The 20,896-nt window shown below is 33.4% G+C and overlaps 2 protein-coding genes across 4 annotated transcripts in view; one reads left to right on the top strand and one right to left on the bottom strand.

Moving 5' to 3' along the window:
* Positions 1–745, bottom strand: part of LOC123563453 (protein C12orf4 homolog) — a 78,787-nt gene extending 78,042 nt beyond the window's left edge. The window contains exon 1 of the mRNA XM_053524738.1: positions 661–745. The gene's annotated coding sequence lies outside the window, so the exon portion shown is untranslated. The remainder of the gene's footprint in view (positions 1–660) is intronic.
* LOC123563451 (uncharacterized) overlaps positions 702–20,896 on the top strand; it is a 62,196-nt gene continuing 42,001 nt past the window's right edge. Inside the window, exons 1-2 of one of the 3 annotated variants that reach the window (XM_045356279.2) lie at positions 702–838; positions 12,016–12,129. In XM_045356279.2, the coding sequence (XP_045212214.2) occupies positions 805–838; positions 12,016–12,129 (148 nt within the window). In that variant the 5' untranslated portion in view covers positions 702–804. Of the gene's footprint in view, positions 839–903; positions 1,133–1,732; positions 2,678–12,015; positions 12,130–20,896 lie in introns of those variants that run through there. The other 2 variants (XM_045356281.2, XM_045356280.2) reach the window with 2 other exon arrangements.

The raw sequence follows: 20,896 nt of genomic DNA, 5'->3' as shown, positions 1-20,896 counted from the left end.
AAGTTATGAATATGTGTATCTGATAAAATATTTTCACTGCAAATGCATTGTGGTCAAGGTGGAAAACGCCAAGTTGAGTGAGTTGGGTTTTATGGCGAATCGACACAAAATGGTCATATATCGCCGAGTACGCCAAGTTGAGGAAATGGGTGTCTGGACGTCTCTTATTGAAATGAGCCCAAGGGCAAGGACAGTTTTAAATATAGGTATGTAAATGTTGGCCTCTGGTGCATTTATGGGTCTAGATTCTGAGCACCAAAATATCACAAATATCTTTTCATCTTGAACACCATTTTGCATCATTATTCTGGTCCTAAAAATTATATCACAACTGAAATTAGATGCAATGATTTGCCGGCCTTTATTTCTAATTTTATAAAAAAAAAAAACAGCAAAAATGTCATTCCTAAGAATATTGGAATGAATAATTTATGTTGAAAGAACCAACATTACTGTACATAAATAGATTTTCCCGTTGGATAGGCAACGCCTAATAACATATTATTTTATTGTAGCCAAATGCAGGCCAGGTATCCAAAAAATCTACATAGACGAGTATCCTTCTTATAGCGAATGTTTATTTTATAGAAATGCACATAGTCACCGTGTATCTTACAACATAAAATGTATATGAATTACTCATCTTCGATGTTGACTTACTCAGGACGTCAAAAATCTTTCTGGATGTAAATAAATAAAATTATGTCAGTGGGCGAATGAAACTATGGAGGCTGACATCTTGAACGTAGAACTCTGGGTAATGACGTCAATATCTAGGTCGGTGTCGGGGTGAAAACTCGGTCAATGATGGATGAAAACACGCTGTCTGATACAGCGGGTATGATGGTTTAAATTCTTCTATTTTGTATTAAAAGTATATAAAGCTTTATATATATTTATTAGGTTGAGGATTTTAAATATAGTTTTCATAACTTGACAAGGAAACAATACTCGACCCGGCAAAATGTGCATCAACATGCATGGGACGTTTCTCTTGTGTTTTGCTTTGTTCCAAAAATAGGTCGTCTGATTTGGTATCTCTAGGATATTATTGGGATACATATTTTGCCTAAAAATAAGGTGATCAAGGAACGAATTACGTGAGGAATTCAGCATATGTCAGGGACTTGTGGTAATTCTGTTATTTCGGATATTTATGGCTACAGTATAGATTATCTGGTATTGTAGAGTGATGTTTGAATGAATGTTGATATATGAATTATGATAAGGGTCAGTCAGTGAATTTATGTAGGTCAGTTTTGAGTCAGACTGATATGACATAGGTTATTAAAGCCTGTTTCTTATTGCTTCAACACTTTCATGCTATTTTTCACAAATTTTAAGTAAGTTCCTTGTCATTAGATCTAGAAATGAAATATTCTTTGTTAAGAATTGAGTACATTTTTTTGAAGAATTATTTTTTTTTATCAGCAGCTTATGGGCGGTGGCTTTTACTATTCATCAGAACGTGTACAGCATTGCAAGTTTCATAATATCGACAGAGTTGAAAGAGAAGTTTATTGTGATTAAACATTCTTTGTAAAAGGGTTTTTGATACCTGATAATTTATGTATTTTGATTTAAATATTAATTAATTTATTACAGTCTGTAACTTATATTTGTCTACTTCTGTTTTGCATATCTGGTGCTGAGAGAAATAATACTGTACACATCTTTATAATCTCTATTCTTTCCTTGATAAACTTACTAAGTAGCAGGACAGTAATTTGAAAATGCTCAGTTTATTTTTTGCATACAGTTTAAAGTAACTGGTAAAAATCACCGCACAAAATGTTAATTGTCATATTGACCCAGAATCTCATTTTATATCATAATCCAAAAGAGAAAAGGGGTTTTAAAAAATTTCAGTGTCAGTATGACTAAATAAATATTTATTATATGAGAAAGTGTAGGGTTAGAAAGTTTACTCTGAACATAAGCAAATTACTAATTAATCAGATTTATACATATAAATTGTTTTGGTTAAACCAGAAAATCTTTTGGAAAGTGCTTTTAAAAGTTGTCGATAAAAGTGACATAAATATGTTGAAAGTTTTGCTAATTTAGAGAGAAAAGTTAGAAGACAACAAATTTAAAATTTTGTGTACCACTTCAGAGTACATGTAATATCCGCGCATGCCCTTGAAACATTACATCAATATTCAGGGAATGCACGCTTAAAAGTATGTTACTTAAATGTGCAGCTTGTGCAGTGAAGTATATGAGTCATTTGGAAATATGAAAGTGCGCTGGATGTTACATTTTGGGAGTTAGGCTAGTTTTAAGAAACTATAAATATATGAACTTGTGTCACAATGTCCTGGGTCTTCACAAGTGCACATGATGGTTTTAAAAATAAATAGCAAATGAACTTAAAATAACAAGTAGTGCATTACATATTTATGCTATTATTAGTTACGAGTAATAATTTGAGAAAAGCATGATTGATCGTGGTTATAGTTGCATAATTTAAAATTAACTACGCTAAACTATATAGTTATATCTCTTAAAGTTTTTGTGTGATAATTTTCCTAAAAAAGAGCATAGTGTGCGTGCGCATGCGCCGACGCATGCACATGCAAAAGTTGCATTTCCAATGTGGATATTGTGAATTTTATGTATAGACTATGTCCTGTGCTAAATGAATATTTATATATTATGGACCTAGTTATAAGAAGTAAGTATTAGTGTTAAGATTTGTAAATATTATCTTCATAACTGCATTATAGTGTCTGATGAGTAAATACAATTCTTAAAATGGCTAATTTTCTTCTTGCATTTAAAAAAAAAATACATTTTTATATGTTATTTATCCAGTTTTATTGAAATAGAATTAACATACAGCGCATAAATTAAAATGAGTACTCGAATGATCGTGTTTGTTTTAAATTTGTATATGGTGGTAAGATTTGAGGAAGTCTCAGATTTTAAAAAAATGCTAAAATGCACGTAGAACGTCTTGAGCTGGCGTCTCTAAATTTCCTTTTCACGACTTTAACAATGCTGCAAAATAACCAAGCTAGCAGAAAATTTAATTATGACACAAATCAGAAAGTTTTAAAATTCCTGTTTAAAACTCTTACGGCAGTCACAGATTCTTGTTATTAAGATTGCTCCTTGTTCATTTGCGCATAATATTTTATACATTACTTTTTGCTAGTTTGTGTTTATAGTATACATAGATAAGATGGTAAATTCAGATAGTTATTGAAAAAGTTTACCTCTTAAGCTTTTGACATATAAAACAAATATTTTCTTGGAAAATAAAATATAAGAACTTTGTATGGTATGTGAGTTTTCTCTAATTATTTAAATATTTAATAGTCAGTTGATAAATAATTATCATTTTGTAAAATTATTTTAAAAAAGAAAGAAATTTACTATTTTTTGAAAGATTTATATTAGGCCATAATAAATTAATTCCTAGATTATCATCCCTCACGCCTCCTCTTTTTTATGCCGCCCCAACCTTTTTTTATATCCCCGGGCCCCCCCCCCCCCCCCCCCCCGCCTCCAAAAAAAAAAAACCAAAAAATTGAACCAAAAATGTACGAACCTTGGAAGGGCTGCAAAAGAAATCTGATAAAGCGCGTCGCAAATTAAACTTGTGCTTCTCCGGAGCATTGTTGTAAAATAACAACTTTCACTATGGTTTTCATAATCGTAGCGGTTTTTCAATGTGAAATAACTCTCAAAGACTGTGCAATTATTCCAATGCTGACTCGTTACTGGACCTATACAATGACTTTATTTCGGGCAGTCTAGATAATAAAGCGCCGAATGATCGTGGCGAAACCAGCTGTATACATGTGTTTGTTGGTCGATCTAAAGTACAGTTGTTTTAAAAATAAAAAATAAAATCCCCCCCCCCCCCCCCCCCCTCCTTTTTAAACAAAATTTTGATGATAATCTCATTTATTATGGCCTTATTTCAGAATGTAGCAGTGTTTAAAAAATATTTTTAATGTTTTCAGTCAGATTAAGGAAAAGAGTCTGTAACTCAAAACATGGTTAGCAGCAGACTATCAAGTTTATACTTAAATGAGTTTGATGACCTCAGCACGGGATAAGAAACTCAAAAAAGAGTCTTGCAATTAGTTTTATTAAAAGATGTATTTTTAAAGATATTGCGTAACTTATTCACATGTTTGTAAGGAATGGAACTGAAAGTTAGGAAAAGTGTCGAGACACTGAATTTCTCTGTGTCATTCGCAGTGTATTTCTGTCTGTGTCAGATAATGATTGGCTAATTTTCTGATTAAAGTGATGTTCAGCTGTAATAGGGTTGTTAAGCTATTTTGTAGACCGTATACTTTCATATATAATTTTTGAAAGGAGTGCTGTTGCACTTGATATTTTAAATTATGGTTTGAACATGATAAATAATACAGTACAATATTACTATGGCATTGGCATTGTATTACAAAAAAAATGGCCATTATATAAAAGCGGCAGGTTTGTTAAAAAAAAAAAGAAACTGCACCCATTTACTGGTAATTCCCATCTTTTGACATGATGTGTTTCTCAACATAGAATTAAAATTTTATGATAGATTTCGTCTTGCTTTTAAATTACAGAAGAGGTACTAAATGCTTAGAAACTTTGATATGCATAATAGGAACAAACAACAAATTTGAACGTTCGGAATTTAAAAATAGTCCAGGAAATAATAAATTTCTAGTTTATTCTCAGTTTTAACATGTTAACATAATTAATTATTTAGTGATGAAAGAAAAGATTTCCTCCAATCTGTTTCAAAAAGAAATTCTGCCACAACATTTGTTCATTTTTAAAAATACTAAACAAGCTACGTTTAATTGTGGGTTTGAAATCTTGCTTTGGGATCTTCTGAGAATTCTCTCATGTTGGGATGCCATCCAGCTGGCTGACAGAAGTTGAAGCTTGTACCTACATAGGTGCCCGCCCTTGGTGAAATAAAGCACAGAGGGGCACCTGGGGTCTTCCTCCACAATGACTTGCTGGAAAGTCACTATCTATTATTGTGTCACTGTGACATTATTCACGTTGTTAAAATCAACAATGAAAATATAATCATTTATAATTAAACAGTAAGTAACCCAGAATTTCGTCTAAAACTTTAATTTTGAAATCTTATGGCCAATTTTTATATCATTTTATAATATTTATAAAATTTTACAGAGAAATTACATGAAAAGTAAGGTATTTTTAACCGATTACCAGGTAACAGGATAATAATTTGTGACCATTTTTTTGCAGAATAAATTCATTCAAGTTTAGTAATAACCGAACAGTACTCTTAAATTGAATTTACCTGATATATATGAAAAATGCCTAGACTAATATCGCCTACTTCTTTACGAATATAAATATTTTATTGCATTTTTTGCCAAGATGAAAGACGATTATGAAACTTCAGTTTTACTTGACATACTTTTTGTTGGTTTTCTATGCCATTATCATAAATTATTAAAAGTGAAGATATTTTTTCTTTAAGCATTAAGCAATTTTGAAAATACTTTAGTTTTTATACATTTTACTGCTATTATTAACCTCAGACTTATATAAGTTGTTTTCATGTAGCTTGTTCACATTGTACATGTAGTTTTTAGAATTATCAATTTTTTATTTTGGCTACAATGTGGGTTTTAACTGTCTAAATGTTGTACAACTTATGACCTCATCTTAATTAAAACACTAGTCACAACTATCACATTGTATGATCATACCTACATTTCTCTGATGAGACTGGACCCATCTTTACCTAACATCTTACTGTGGCTATATGTTTGGGATACGGTAAGCTAGATCTATAAGTTGGTCATGTAATGACCTTAATTGTCATCAGAGCGATTGTTCCAGATATAGACGGGCATCTGGGTAGAACAGCTGACCTTCTGGAAGCCAGCTGGATAGCTTTTTCACACGGAGAATCCATGCCCAAAGCAAAGTTTCGAAGGCACAGTTGAAGAGCAAAATATTTAATGTCAGCGACTTAAACCACTGGGTCAAGGAGGCCCTGTAATTATGCTTAAATCATGGAATGCAAACATAAGCAAAATTATAGCCGTCATCTTTGGTTTTTTAAAAAAGCTAGACATACTGTGTATTAGGCTGAGTTAGAAATTAAGGCTGCATATAGGTGTTGGCGCTTCAGACCCACTTTCTGGATTTAATTTTTAATTAGCTTGTCTGATATTTGAAAAAAATCTATGAGGTATTGTTGTCACTTGATCGTTGTCATTGGTTAAATTTTTTGTTTAGGTTCACCTTTTCCCAAAAACTGTATGAGTTTTGAAACTTTGCACACTAAAGTCTTGTTTGTCATCATTAGGTGACTTAGTAGGCCAAGAACCATAACTCTAACCTGATTTTGTCAGAATGATGGTCCTTTTTGTACTAAGAAATTCTGAACTATAACTCTTTTCTTACATACTGAACAGCATTTGCAGACGAGCGATGGCACCCATATGCGGTGCTCTTGTTATTTCAGCTAGTAGGTACATTTGTACTAGTTGTTGGCAATAAAGTCAATATTTAATCCGTATCCTGAAAGTAAGTGGATTTATTTAAATTACACATTTTCATATCCATTTTTCTTCAAGTGAGATTTGTGAGGCTGCCATAGATTGCATCTACATACAATCTGGCATTTTTTTTTGTGAATTTTTATTTTGTTAAATGTACGTGTGTGTGGTAAACCGCAAATCCCCCTGAAGGTCTGACCTAGGTAGGACCAAAAAAGGTAAAACAGGATCCGATTTTGTTCGCAATCCTGTCTGATGTATATAGCTGTACTACTAATGATCCATGAACAATCTAGTTTTGAGATAAAGCTGTTTTTATTTTGGTTACAAAACATTAATTTTCTAGGGCGTTACAGCCATGTCCTCCTACACTTTATGCTGTACAGGAGTTGTTTCATGAAAAGAGGGTTTTGCGGTTTTTAAGAGATGACTAACTTAGTGACAGACGAATTCATTATTCATATACTCACATGTTCCAAGTATGTACAACATAGGTATTTTACTATTGATCAGACCTTTTTTCATTAATGATTGTTGAATAACTTCAGCTCTTAATTAAAGCTTCATACCTCGACAGATAGGTCTAATATACGGACATTACATTGTTTTCTGATTATAATATATGAATAACAAAGAAACACAGTTGTGACTTCATAAAACTTATTACAGAAAATGTCTTGCTTGAATTTTTCCAAAGTTGATCATACATTTGGGTTTATTATTTAACATTCACATCTTTCAGAAGTTGTTCAGGTGCCTGATTTTTTGGCTACGCACCTGCATGACAGAGTGCACGCATGCTGACATAATCCTACCGTGTCAGTTGCACCACAGGCACGAGGACCTGGGACAAAAATATGACCAGATTGATAAAAATCCTTGTTTTCATCCTAAATGTGTCGAAAATTAAAAATATACAGTAAAATATGAGCCCCCTTCAAAAGATACATATGTCTATTGCAGTAGACATATGGTTCTTTTGAAGGGGTATCATATTTCACTACATATTTTTCATTTTTGACTCAGTCTAGTCATATATTTTGTCCCAGGTCTGATACTCGTGCCTGTGAATTGCACTGTAACTGAACCTACTTATATAAATCTCATTTGAAAAACCTGTTACTTATCACACATGTTTTTTATGCAACTGGAGAGCATTGACATTAGTGACATAGTTTCTGATGAACTATTCAATCAGTATACTAGTTAATGACGTTAAGGCACAACTTTTTCATTTGTACATTAAGGTTTGAATGATGTTGCATTTTAGGTTCTACACTGAAAAGTGTTGATATCGTGCATACTTTCCAGTTGCTTTTTGGTCCTGTGAGTACATGAAAATAAATTGTCAGGAAAATGCTTAGAAAATTTGAAACCTGTCTAATTTTAAAATTTGTACGTGTATTGTAGCATATCCAGTTATAAAACCCTCAGATACAAAGTAAATGAGGGCTATATTGGAGTCACTGATGTCTGTCCTTCTGTCCATATTCTTGTCTGCGCTATATCGCAAGGTCCAAGGTGAAGGTCACATTAAGAGGTCAAAATTCAAAAAGCTCAAGATTTGTGTCCACTCCATTTCTTCTTCACCATTGCCCATTAGAAGGATTTTGATAAAATTTGCACCAGTTATTATATTCATTAAGATTACATACAGAGTGCGCAACCCAGGCCACTTTGGTTTTAAGTCTAGGTCACACTTAAGAGGTCAAAAATATCAAACAGGTCAAATTTTGTTTACTCCATATATATCCTTAACCACTGGAAGCATTTGCATAAAACTAGCTTCAGTTAATCTTATCCAGATGACATACAGAGTGCACAACCCAGGTCATTAGGTTCAAGGTCAAGGTAACAGTTGATGGTCAAAGACCATCAATAGCAATATTTAACTTGCCCTGTATCAAAGCCCGGTCTGGGGGTATTAATAATAGTGAAAGCTGTAGTCGTTTAAAAATTCCATTTTATCTATACTCATTGTCTTAGTTTCTTATATTTAATAAGTGGCTTGGAGGTGAGTAAGTTCCAGACATTCTCTGATTGTTTTCAGGTCTTTTTGTTTAAAGGAAAGAAATACAATTACAATTTTGAAGAGCCATTTTATGATATGAGAAAGTCTGAAAACAATTTTTCTTTTCTTGTCTAATATCGGGTGTATAATTTTTAGCTTGACTATATTCAAAAATAAGTAGAGCGCCCGTGCGTCAGCGTCCACGTCCCAAATTTGGTTAAGTTTTTGTATGTAAGCTGGTGTCTCAGTATCCAATTGTGGGAATGGATTGAAACTTCACACACTTGTTAACTGTCATGTTCTGACATGCACTAAGCAGGTCCCATAACTCTACTTTTCATTTTTTTCAAAATAATGCTCCTTTTCCACTTAGCAGTTTTTGGTTAAGTTTTTGTATGTAAGTTGGTATCTCAGTATCCACTAATGGGAAAGGATTGAAACTTCACACACTTGTTCACTGTCATGATCTGACATGCACTGTACAGGTCCCATAACTCTACTTTGCATTGTTTCAATATTATGCCCCTTTTTCCACTGAGTAGTTTTTGGTTAAGTTTTTGTATGTAAACTGGTATCTCAGTATCCACATACAGGAAAGGATTGAAACTTCACACACTTGTTCACTGTCATGATATGACATGCAGTGCAAAGGTTCAATAACTCTTCTTTGCATTTTTTACAAAATTATGCCCCTTTTTCAGCTTAGCAGTTTTTGGTTAAATTCTTATATGTAAGCTGGTATCTCAGTATCTACTATTGGGAATGGATTGAAACTTCACACACTTGTCCACTGTCATGAGCTGATAAACACTGTGTAGGTTCCATAACCCTGTTTTGCATTTTTACAAAATTATGCCCCTTTTTGACTGGTATTCATTTAATTGACAAGGCTATGTAAAGGTTAAAGTGCTCAGTATTGTTATCATTCATGTAATACAGAAAAAGAGATTTGCTTGTTCTCATTAAGCTATTACATGACCATACCAAACTAAATATTATTTTTACTGGCTGAAATTTTATTAAGATGTCAATCTTGAAGTTCAAACTCATTTAAAGTGATGAGAGTCATGGGACAGTGGTGTGTATTCAATGAACTGATCATGATAGGATAACCATGTGTGAAAAAGAACACAAAATAATATTTTTAAATTTTCTTTTGAAATTAATGAGGCAGATGGAGGTACAGTTCAAAGCGCTTTGGGAATTATAATTTAGTATTATGGTGACCAGTATTTGAAAACCTACATAAACCAGTAGGGAGGAGTCAATCCATCATTTTTGTTAGGATTTTTTGTACTTCTTTGTGAACAGTTAAGATTTTGTATTTAAAAAGGCATATTTAAAATGAGCTACAACATGAGAAACCCAACTTAGTGCTTTTGCGACCAGCATGGAACCAGACCAGCCTGTGCATCAACGCAGTCTAGTCAGGATCCATTCTGTTCGCTAACGGTTTCTCTAATTGCAAAAGGCTTTGAAAGCGAACAGCATGGATCCTGACCAGACTGCGCAGGCTGGTCTGGATCCATGCTAGTCACATTAATTATGCACTATGTTGGTTTTCTCATGGTGCGGCACAAATAATGTTTTCCTGACTTCTCTAGAGACTGTGGATTTGTTTTGTTTTGATTGTTAAATGTTTGTTGATGTTTTTTTGGAGGAGTGCATCCTCCCAAGTTTGGAGTTAATAATCATTTAATAATGTGACTGCCACTTTTCTAAATATGAATATTATAGTTGCCATAATCATTCGGCTTATAAGGATGGCTATCTTATGGTTCTGATATATCGTAGTTACCATCAGTCTAAGGCATTTTACTTCCAAAAATCATAACGCTGTCCTGATCGTCAAATTTAAAAATAGTTATACTTACTGGAAGTACTTATCAGGACTATTTTCTACTGTAGGACATGTTCATGGTTCTCTTCACCCACAAAATTGTCTTACAAATCATAAAATTTACTATACATGTTAATGAGTTTTATTCTCCTTTGTCCAAATACTGAGCAGTTTTTGTACCAAAATCAGAAGCAGGCCCAGACTCCTTCACTTTTTTAATAGTGAAAAATACACATGACCTAGACTATAATTATTAGTATATTTGCCATACCTGACCTATGACGTATGATTTGGAAGAAAACTGGAACACATCGTAACCATGACATGAATGATTAATTATGGTCAGAGTTTAAAAATCATGAAAATCATGGATTTGTTTAATACATTAAGCTGGATAAATTTATAATCTGGGCTTGCATGATAACTGATGAGATTAATACTCTAATATAGTAAAAGTGTAAACACAGTAAAGAAAGTCAATGTCCGATGAAAATGTTGTTTTTTCTTTTGTGGTTACAAGTTTGCGTCATTAGTCTTATTAAAATTTGACATTGAGTTTTCACAAAGCCTGTTTCAGATCTTTTAGGTGGTAGAGCAACATTTTGTGACCTTTTCATTTTTAGTATATTATGTTAGAGACTTATTTAATGAACAGAAGACCCATTGCATGGAGTAAGGTCCGTATTAGAAAATTAATGTACTGCGGTATGTTTTAAATATTTTTTAATGAAAGCATTCAAAAGTGGACTATTTCTTTTGATTCTAATATTATTTCTAGTTGATAGTTTTCTTGATATTGAGTTTTAAAGCTCTGTGTAGCTTTCGATCAAATCTGTCGTTGTAAAGGGAGATAATAATAATTTGCTTTCCTTGCATCTATGAACTTCAGGTCAGTGAAATTCTTGACAGAATTTAATGTAATATGATAGTTCTTGTATTTATATCCTTAAGCAAATTAAGTTTATTAAATAATGCTATGTCTTAGTTGGATAACCAGGATAGAAAAATCAAGTTTTGAAAATATCTCTAGTGAAAATCTAACAGTGAGTAAAGCTTTTGAACAAATCCCATTAATTTATCTTAATCTGATTGACAACCTTAATTAATTTACATGTTTAAAGGTAAACTTTATATTCTGTAAAATTTTGACCCCAAGAATGTCTTTCCAGTTTTGAAATGCACGATTTTCCCCAATAAATAATTCTGATGGCGAGGAAAAACTGGCAGCAACCGTTTTCTTAAGATCTATTAAATTTCGAGGAAAATATCCTATACAATATTTGAGTAGGGCTATATTTAGCGTGAATACAGTACTATTAACTGTGATCTGTTACAACCATGCGCTAAGGTGTGTCTTTTTTAATCAATCACCTACATTATAGGCCAGATGCCTTTACTTTATAAAGAATTCTTTGTACAATTATGGTTAAAAGCTCACTCTGATTAGAATATGCAAATACTAAGTTGCTGAGGTGGAGTTGTGATTTTTTTTAAAACTTTTTTTCAGTGATTATTGAATTGTTGTTGCTTCAATTGCCACAAAGGAAAAGAGGATATTTCCCACTGGTTTGAAAATGGAAAGAAAAGTGCAGTAGCTGGAAAAGTGATTTCTGGATAATTTGAAGTAGTAAATTTTAGATATTAATTTGAAATTTCAGATAAACTTCCCACAATGAAGGATGGTCCCTGCTCTCCTCCTGTAGAAAAAAACCACCTAAATGGCCGAAGATCATCCAGCCCCCTTAGAGACAGATTTCCTAACACTATCAAAGGTTAGTTTATTTAGTTTATAAAATTTTGTATGACTTGATTTAATATTGTGAAATGAAATTTAATATATTTGGAACTGTTTCTTGGAAACACTTCTTCAAATACAAGAGGGTCAGCATTAGACTTCAGCCCCATAGTCATAGGTTTTAGCACCCATTTTACACTGGATTTGCTTCTCATGGTTCTTGTTTTTGTAAATATGACATAGTTAAGACTTTAGTTTAAAATGTATTGTTATTTTTAGTTTAAGCCCGACCATGGTTTCAGACTGAGCAGCCTATCCAGATTAATCTGACCAATGCTTAATACCGGTAGTGGTCCTTTGTTTTATCTTATGACTTTAATCTGAAATTTTTTAGGAGGATTTTCCATGTTTGAAAAAAATGTTTAATAAATCTTATCTTGGCATTAATCAAACAATCTAAGTTTGTTTACTTTCATTACTTAAATAAATTCTTAGAAAAATGCAAAAAAAAATATATTTAGAAATGTAAAACCCATTCAGATTTATCTCAAAAGAACTATTTTTGTTTAAAGATTACAGTGGTGATAGTGTGTCAAGGTACAAGCTTGTACCAGATATAGTTTCATGTGTGGGGTCTTTGGAATATAGTTTTCTGAAATGATAATTATGGTATTACTGATTAAAGATTGTTTGAACTTGAGCAACTGTAATGTATTACATGATATAGTAGTCGCAACTTGACTTGAGTTACTTAGGCTGATTATTCATATCGGAATATTTCATTGTAGAAATCAAGGGTGCTTAGATAGCGTTATATTTACTATGAAATTGTTTGTATATAATGCAGTTTCAAAGTATATATACTTAAATTTGATTAGTTAAAACTTCCAATACATAATTTTATTACACAAGTTTACATTTCTTTTTCTGTGCAATCTCGTGTTTTACGTACATTCCTTTCAAATAATATGTGCTCATTATGTATTATAATACAAAGGTCAACCATCGGGGTCAAGTTGCGTCCACTATATTTTTAGTTAATTATTATGAGTACTGTTTGTAACCTATTTCTTTCTCAGCCGGTCAAATTATCTCAGTAGGTAAAGCATGAGATGGAGTTGTTCGTCCTGCAGTCCTTTACCTCATAGGTATGAACCAAGAGTGAGTCAGTTTTGCCCTCAGTCCATAGTGTTCATTCAGCCGCTCATGGGCATAGGCGTTTACTGTATTGGCGCATAAGTTTGCCTATAGCGCCGTCGGCGCACACTTTTTCAGAAAACAGTCCGTTTACAATGCAGCCGACTTCAGAAGTTGTGAATCGAATACGACTTTCGATGACGTAACGCATTTTCATTGGTCGATGTTAAATAGTAGCAGTCTCGGTCGCCAACAACATACAGCTTTCATGTTGCTATGCAATGCGACAAAAAAATACATTCGCGATTCGGGAAAAAGATATCCAATTTTACGTTTTTCTTAACCGTTAAAAAAAGCGACGATGGAGACAAATTTCCAAGAAAGATGCTCATGTTCGAGACCGCTAGACACTCAATAGCCTAACCGCTAAGCCAAATCGGCGTCAAACATTATTCCGGAGTAATCCGCATTCATGCTGTCGCCAGTGTCGGACTTCCGTGGTTAGTTTCGGTAACGGTCAAATTATTATGATTGTTCGTTTTTGTCGTGTTGAGGACCGTGAGTGTCCACTTTTCTCTTTGTATTAGTTTACGAACGCGAAATATACCTTGAACTCCATGTAAGAAAGTGTTAAAATCAGCCTTTCTTTCTGTAATCAGTTTTTCTTCATGCCTATTTTTCAAATGTCCATTTTTTTGCCATCATGGGGCCCTTTGACCCCACTTAAAAAAATCCTGGAATGAACACTGGGTCCTGGAGTTACCTCAGTAGGTAGAGCACAAGATGAAGTTGTTCATCGTCAGGTCCAGTTACCTGAGTAGTTAGAGCATGAGATGGAGTTGTTCGTCCTCAAGTCCAGTAAACTCAGTAGTTAGAACACAAGATGGAGTCATTTGCCGTCAGGTCCAGTTACCTCAGTAGGTAGAGCACAAGATGGAGTTTTTCATCCCTGGGTTGTGTTACCTCAGTAGGAAGAGCACAAGATTGATTTGTTCGTCCTGGGGTCCTTTTACCTCGGTAGGTGAGCACAGGAGGTAGATGTTTGTCCTCAGGTCCTGTTACATCAGTAGGTGAGAGTTGTTCATCCTCAGGTCCTGTTACCTCAGTAGGTAGAGCACGAGATGGGTTCTTTTACCTCAGTAGATACTGTTGGAACATTTGTTCAAATGGATCAGTTATATCAGTTAAATGATACCCGAAGTACTGCCAAAATGTGAACTTATCAAAAATACTGAACTCTGATTCTTTTATTACAATCGTAATTTGAGAATTTAAGTTTTGTAGTAGATATTTTCAAAGTAAAGGAAAAAAAGCAACTGTTTCTTCCTGTAAAGATCTGTGATGGAGAATTTTGTTTAAATTTGGTACTTGGTAATTAGGCCTAAAAAATGTTTGTTTCTGGTATCCCGACCTACCCTAAAAATTTGCCACGACCCTAAATGTTTTTATGGCATTGAATTTTTTTTTCAATATTTTCGCTGTTTTTATATTTTTCGCTTTGTGTTTCTCTTTCTTCATTGTAAAAAAAAAAATCCCCCCAAAAATATTTCCTACCTACCTACCCTATTTTTGGGGGGCATGTTACCAGAAACAAACAATATTTTTTTAGGCCATAAGCAAATGGCACTTCCTATAGGAAGATCAGGCCATTGTAGAAATATTTAACCTTTATTGCTAAATACCATTAGGAAGTCATTTTAGTCCTTGATTTTGACTTGTCCTCGTTCTAATTCTTAACTTAGTTGTCACCTGCATGCTGGTAAAATTATCACAGCTGTTTTTATACCTCTCTAATATTAGGATTTTCTCAAATATATTATACTTGTACTTGGTAATTATGTTTGTGGATCTTGAATTTTTGTCTAATGTAATTACATACACAATCAAAGGTATGAAATCTTTGCAAAATATTTTTGTTATTGTATTAAATTGGGATATTTTCATATTATATGTATTTCGCAATATTTTATAATGACAGTTATGAACACAGTCTTGCTATTTCAGTATTCTTCAGCCTTTAGTGTAGGCTATACTATGGTGACAGAGAATAGGTGTTCTGATTGCCATAACAAGTACGCTACCTTAAAATGAATACCTTTTGGGGAAAAAATTCAACACATACTTGTCATTTAAATATTATTTTGTAATCATTTTGTTTGGCATGGAAACTACAAAATTAATGGTGTGAAAAAATGGTTTTTGAAATAGTTGAAATGACATTGGAAAATATCATGTCAAATGGATTTACCTAAGTATATTTTGAAAGATTTAAATGCAGCTTTCAAATCAAAGTCTGTTCATGAGAGTTAATGGAATGTGCACATTCACTCCCCCCCCCCCCCCCCCCCCCCCCCCCAAGGTCCAGAAAATATAACAACACTGCTGAGATTTCCGATTTCTTGGACAGATTGTATTTTTGTGACCCCTTTCTTCCCCCTGATTTTTTTTTGTGGGGGGGGGGGAGGGGTTGGCAGCTTTTAGAGTTGTCTTTGTCTGCCCTACCTGCCAACCAGAATTTGTGTTGTGCATGTCTCAAAAAGTATTTGACCCAGAGTCAGCAAACATTACAGGATTGTTATTCAGCATGTTAAGTCATGCACCTAGTGTATGAATTGGGATTTAAAACAGCCCTATTAAAGGTAGTTCTGCACTCTAGTATTTGATTAAACATTGATTTTTCAAAATTTCAGATGTTACTTAGAAAATTTTGGCAAATAAAAAAGATAGGGCAGTGTGCTCGATTTTTTGCAAGACTGATTCCAAAAATTTGGACCTCACATAAGTTTTCATAAGGCCTAAAAAAAAAAGTTGTTTGTTTCCAGTGACATGGCCAAAAAAAATAGGGAAGGTAGGTAGGCATTTTTTTTTTTTTTTTTTTTTTTTTTTTTTTAACCTAACACCATCGTAGTTTCAAACAGGGAGATTATAAACCTTATAAACATGCATCCTATAGTTATGTTTGATTTACACCTGAATGTACAATGACTTTGATGATGTTTTAGCAATATAAAATGCCATTTGATTGTGTATTTAAATATTATGAAATAAATATTTGCTTTATGTTTGTGTTTTGTTGTTGTTGTTTTTTCATTTCCAGAGTAGCCAATCCGATTAGCTCAATAGGTAGAGCAGTCGATCTACGGATCAAGTGGTCATAGGATCGTTGTGTCCTGTATCATTCATTCTCCGACGCAAATTCATGTGGAGAAGTTGGCAATTACTTGCGGAGAACATGGTTTATATTTGATTAAACATGAAACTTGAATGAAATCTTGCTGTGGATTCTCTCTTTAAATAATAGTTTTAATATTGAATATTATTCAACAACCAACATTTATATTTCAAACTAAAACCAAGTAAAAGCATACTGGCCAGGAATATGATTTGCATCTTTGATCTGCATTGAGATTAATACCATCACCCCCTACCCCAGTCTAAAATTCTGGATTAACTGGAAATGCTAAACAATGGAGTTTTGACTGGTATGCCCAAATTGTGAATTAATAAAGCTGCAAGTGGTTGTTCAACGTCTTACTACTATAAATCCAGGGTTTTCCCTAGGAAATTTATGTCCCCCTAAATTTATTTTTCTGGAAAAAAAAAAGAGACTATTTTGGGGGACATGTTTGGATTTGCTTGAATACTTTGATACTCTTTTGGGCTTTTAATAGTTTAAATTGATTAACTTTTAATTAATTTGAAAAATTGTTTTTTGGGGAAAACTCATGCCCCCCCCCCCCCCCTTTGCTAATAAAAGGGGGACCTCGAAAAGTGGTAAATTTACCACCTTTTTTGGGGCTAGGGAAAACCCTGTAAATCCCATCTAAAACCTGACTTTTCAAGACTCTGCAGGCCTCGACCTTAACTTTTTTCAGCAGATCCACCAACTGCTGAAATCTAGTAGACTTGCTCAGACTTTAGTGGACCTCCAATTCTATCACATGTGATGTTGTAGACGTCATAACTTCATATGGCTCAAAGAAACAGGACTTATTTCTAAAATAATTAAAAATGAAGACTGTAGCAATCTGTTATCCCGAAAAATAATTATTTTGAAAAGTGTCCCAAAATATGGACACAATAATCATCATCCACCTGACGTCGACCCGTGTTGAAAGTGAAAAAAAATTAACAATTATCGGTAATTATTCTGATGATAAACTAAGTAATTAGCCTTGTTTTCATCTTCAGTTAACACCCACTCAAAGAGCTAAAAGAAGTATGTCGGTTATTATGGCATCTGGAGTGGAGATCAAAGCGGTATAGTTGCCCGAGATTGTCATGGCATTACGTCATGTTTTCGCGCCATGTGACACATCACTGTCTGATCGTACTTTCTCGATTCCTTAAATTGTTGAGATGAAATCAATAAAAAAAGTTTTTTCTTTATCTTTTTTTTTAAAGCGAATGTGCAATATCCTGAATAAACTGACATGTAAATGTGTCGTGAACGATGATAGTGGATAGCCTACCTCTGTGACCTATTTGCCCTCAAGGAATTTACATTATTGTTTGAAAAGAATATCTAACAAAGTGTTGTGTCAAAAAATACATGTACTATGAATAATTTAAAACTTATTAAAATCCGCAACAACATCATACTGCTTTATTTTAAAACCACATTTCTATTTACGTTCACGAGGTCACGTAACCTATTCTGCCGTGCTAACAGAAATCTGTTTGCCAAAAATCGTTTTACGCCATGTATTTAAATTGCTGCCGCTTTTTCATTATTTAAGATTTTTTAATTGTGTTTTTTGTACATTCTGGTCAAGAGTCTGAATTTTATTACCATAGTATGTACCTTTATTTACTTTAAGAAAGAAGTAAATAATCAAGATCGCGCTGTTTGAAATTTTACAAAACATTATATGAAAATCTGATCGTTTTTAAAGAATTTTGCCTACATTCCTGTCAATATCTTATTAAAATTGTTATAAAACTCAAACTGCATTAGTTCTCAAGCGGTGTTGAAAATTTGAAGCGATTACATTGAAAAATGAATGCACCACGCGCGTTTATTGTGTCAAAAGTAACTGCGATGTAAATAAGATATTACGATAGGGTGCACGTTTTTGTAGAATGGAAAATTACCAGCATGACGTTTTGATATTTTTACGATTCGCAGGTAAATTCCAGTCAATCCAGGTAATTTTGCCTGATGTATTAATTTCTCAATTTGGTAAAGTTACCACGTACAAAACCACTCGCCCGATCGGTGGAGTAGTCCATGCGTGCAAAGAGCTATAAAAATAATAATATACTTATTTGCAAAAATATGCGGCCCGATTTTACCGCTAAAAAAGTTTAGGGTCGGCGGTAAAAAAATAGGGTAGGTGGGGCCACCGGAAACAAACAACTTTTTTTTTTACGCCTAATGGGAGTCTCTGGGAAAAATATTTTCGCGAATAGATTTTTTTCTATGATGTAGATTTTAATTAAACTTTCCACAGTCATAAATAAACGTATACATGGCCTATAATATGGTGAAATAAAATGTATAGGTCCGTGTGCTTGTTTTGCAGATATTTGCCCATGATTAAAGTGACATGTATGCACATTTCAAGCTGATTTTTAGATATTTTTTAGAATTATTTATAACATGTTAAATGTTTTAATTCCATACTGTGAAATCATTAATATTCGTGGGGGACTAATTTTTGTGGATTTCGTGGTTGTCAATCCACGAAATTAAATCCCAACGAACAAGTAAAATTCCCATTCATTTTTTGTTCAAAAGTTGAAATCCACGAATTCATATCCCCACGAAATTGCTGTTTTGACCAAAACCACGAAATTTCATGCCCACGAAATTTAATGATTTTACAGTATTATAACTTTAGAAAATAGTAATGTTGCCATTGTGATATTTATACTTGCTGGTTGCCATTAATTCATAAAATGATTTTCATTTCTGTGTACCGAATCCAGGCGTAAATATTCCACGTTATCCGGGTAAATGACGTTACTACATTGCTTCTGGTATATTAAGATGCAAACCTTATTAAGGTGCAAACCTAACTTAACTTAGTAAAATATATGCATACAAAAGGCGTTAAAGTTTGTGTCACAATTATCTCAAAAAGTAACCTAGTGTTATGAAATATTATAGGAATATTATTCAGCATGTGAAGTTGTGCACCTGGGGTTTTGTTTGAGATTTCACTCAGCTAGACCAGAGTTATGGCTCTAGACTTTGTCAGAAATACGGCCCTTGACTTAGTTAAAAAATGCCCAAAAAGACACAATTTTGTGTTACCTGCACCTCAAAAAGTATTTGACTTAGAGTCATATAGCATTACAAGATTTTATGTAGCATGTGAAGTTGTGCACCTTGTGTTCTGTTCAGGATTTCACTCAGCCAGACCAGAGTTATGGTTCTTGATCCAAAATACACATTAAGTGCTGAAAAGTTTGTGTTGCATACATTTTGAAAATATTTGACCTACAGTCAACTATATAGGATTGGAATATAATTCAGCATGTGAATTTGTGCACCTGAGTTTTGTTTTGGATTTCACTCTGCAAGACCAGAGTTATAGCCCTTGACTTAGTCAGAAATATGCATTAATGGTATAAATGTTTGTGTCATGTGTATCTCAAAAAGTTTTGATCGAGAGTCATAAAACAGCATAAACATGTTGTGCACCTGGTGTTCTGTTTGGGATTTCCATAGTTATGGTCCTTGACTTAGTTATTAAACTTAAAAGTTTATGTTGCTATTACTTTAAAAAATACTTCACCTGGAGTCATGAAACCAATTGGGCAGTGACAGGAAAAGGGGTGGGAGCACCAGTGCCCTATGGACACACATCTAGTTGTTTTAATAAATTAATCTGAATATTTAAAAAGTGAGTCAAACTCAGAGAATTCTGCAATTTTGAAGCTCTGATGAGAGTTCTAATAAATTTTTGATTTGTCTTTGATTAAATGAATGCCAGTTTTTAATAAAGTCAGCCAATGTAATAAAGACTAAATTTAGCCTGTGAATCGTGACAGTCAAAATGTACTGGAAGCAGAATTTTCAGACAAATCTATTAACCTATTAAATTATCCAATATTAGCAATCCTTGTTCTGGAAATGATGGCAGAAATGTTATATTGTCTAGAGCATTACATGTAATGTATTTGTGTCATTTTCAGGAACATGAAACCAAAAACACCCTGTGATACTTAATGTGAGGATGGAGAACAGTTTACAGTTAGATCTTCATCACAACTTTGTTCTATATTTGTGTCTGTTTAAATGCGTTTTTGTCCATTTTGGCTAGTAGTTTGCAGTTCTATCACTGTTTCTGTAATGATTGCAATTCTATGACTGTTTCTGTAATTATTACAGTCTATCACTGTTTCTGTAATGATTGCAATTCTATGACTGTTTCTGTAATTATTACAGTACTATCAAAGTTTCTATAACGATTGCAGTTCTATTACTGTTAAAGGTATGGTGCAGTTTTTGTAAGGATTGTAATTCTTTCCCTTTTAAACAAAGTACAGCTTAAGAACAGAAAACAATCTATAGAGACGTACATAGAAGACAATGTGTATCAATGTTCTTCAATATCTGAATCTATATTTAATTAAGATAGGTAAATGTTAAATATCAAGGTCAGATTTAAAGGTCATATCTACTTATGTCTGTCTGAGAAGTCATTTATTTTCTACTC

The sequence above is a fragment of the Mercenaria mercenaria genome, chromosome 2, assembly GCF_021730395.1.
Source record: "Mercenaria mercenaria strain notata chromosome 2, MADL_Memer_1, whole genome shotgun sequence".
Taxonomy (NCBI): Eukaryota; Metazoa; Mollusca; class Bivalvia; order Venerida; family Veneridae; genus Mercenaria; species Mercenaria mercenaria.
This window is presented reverse-complemented; position numbering and strand designations above follow the sequence as displayed.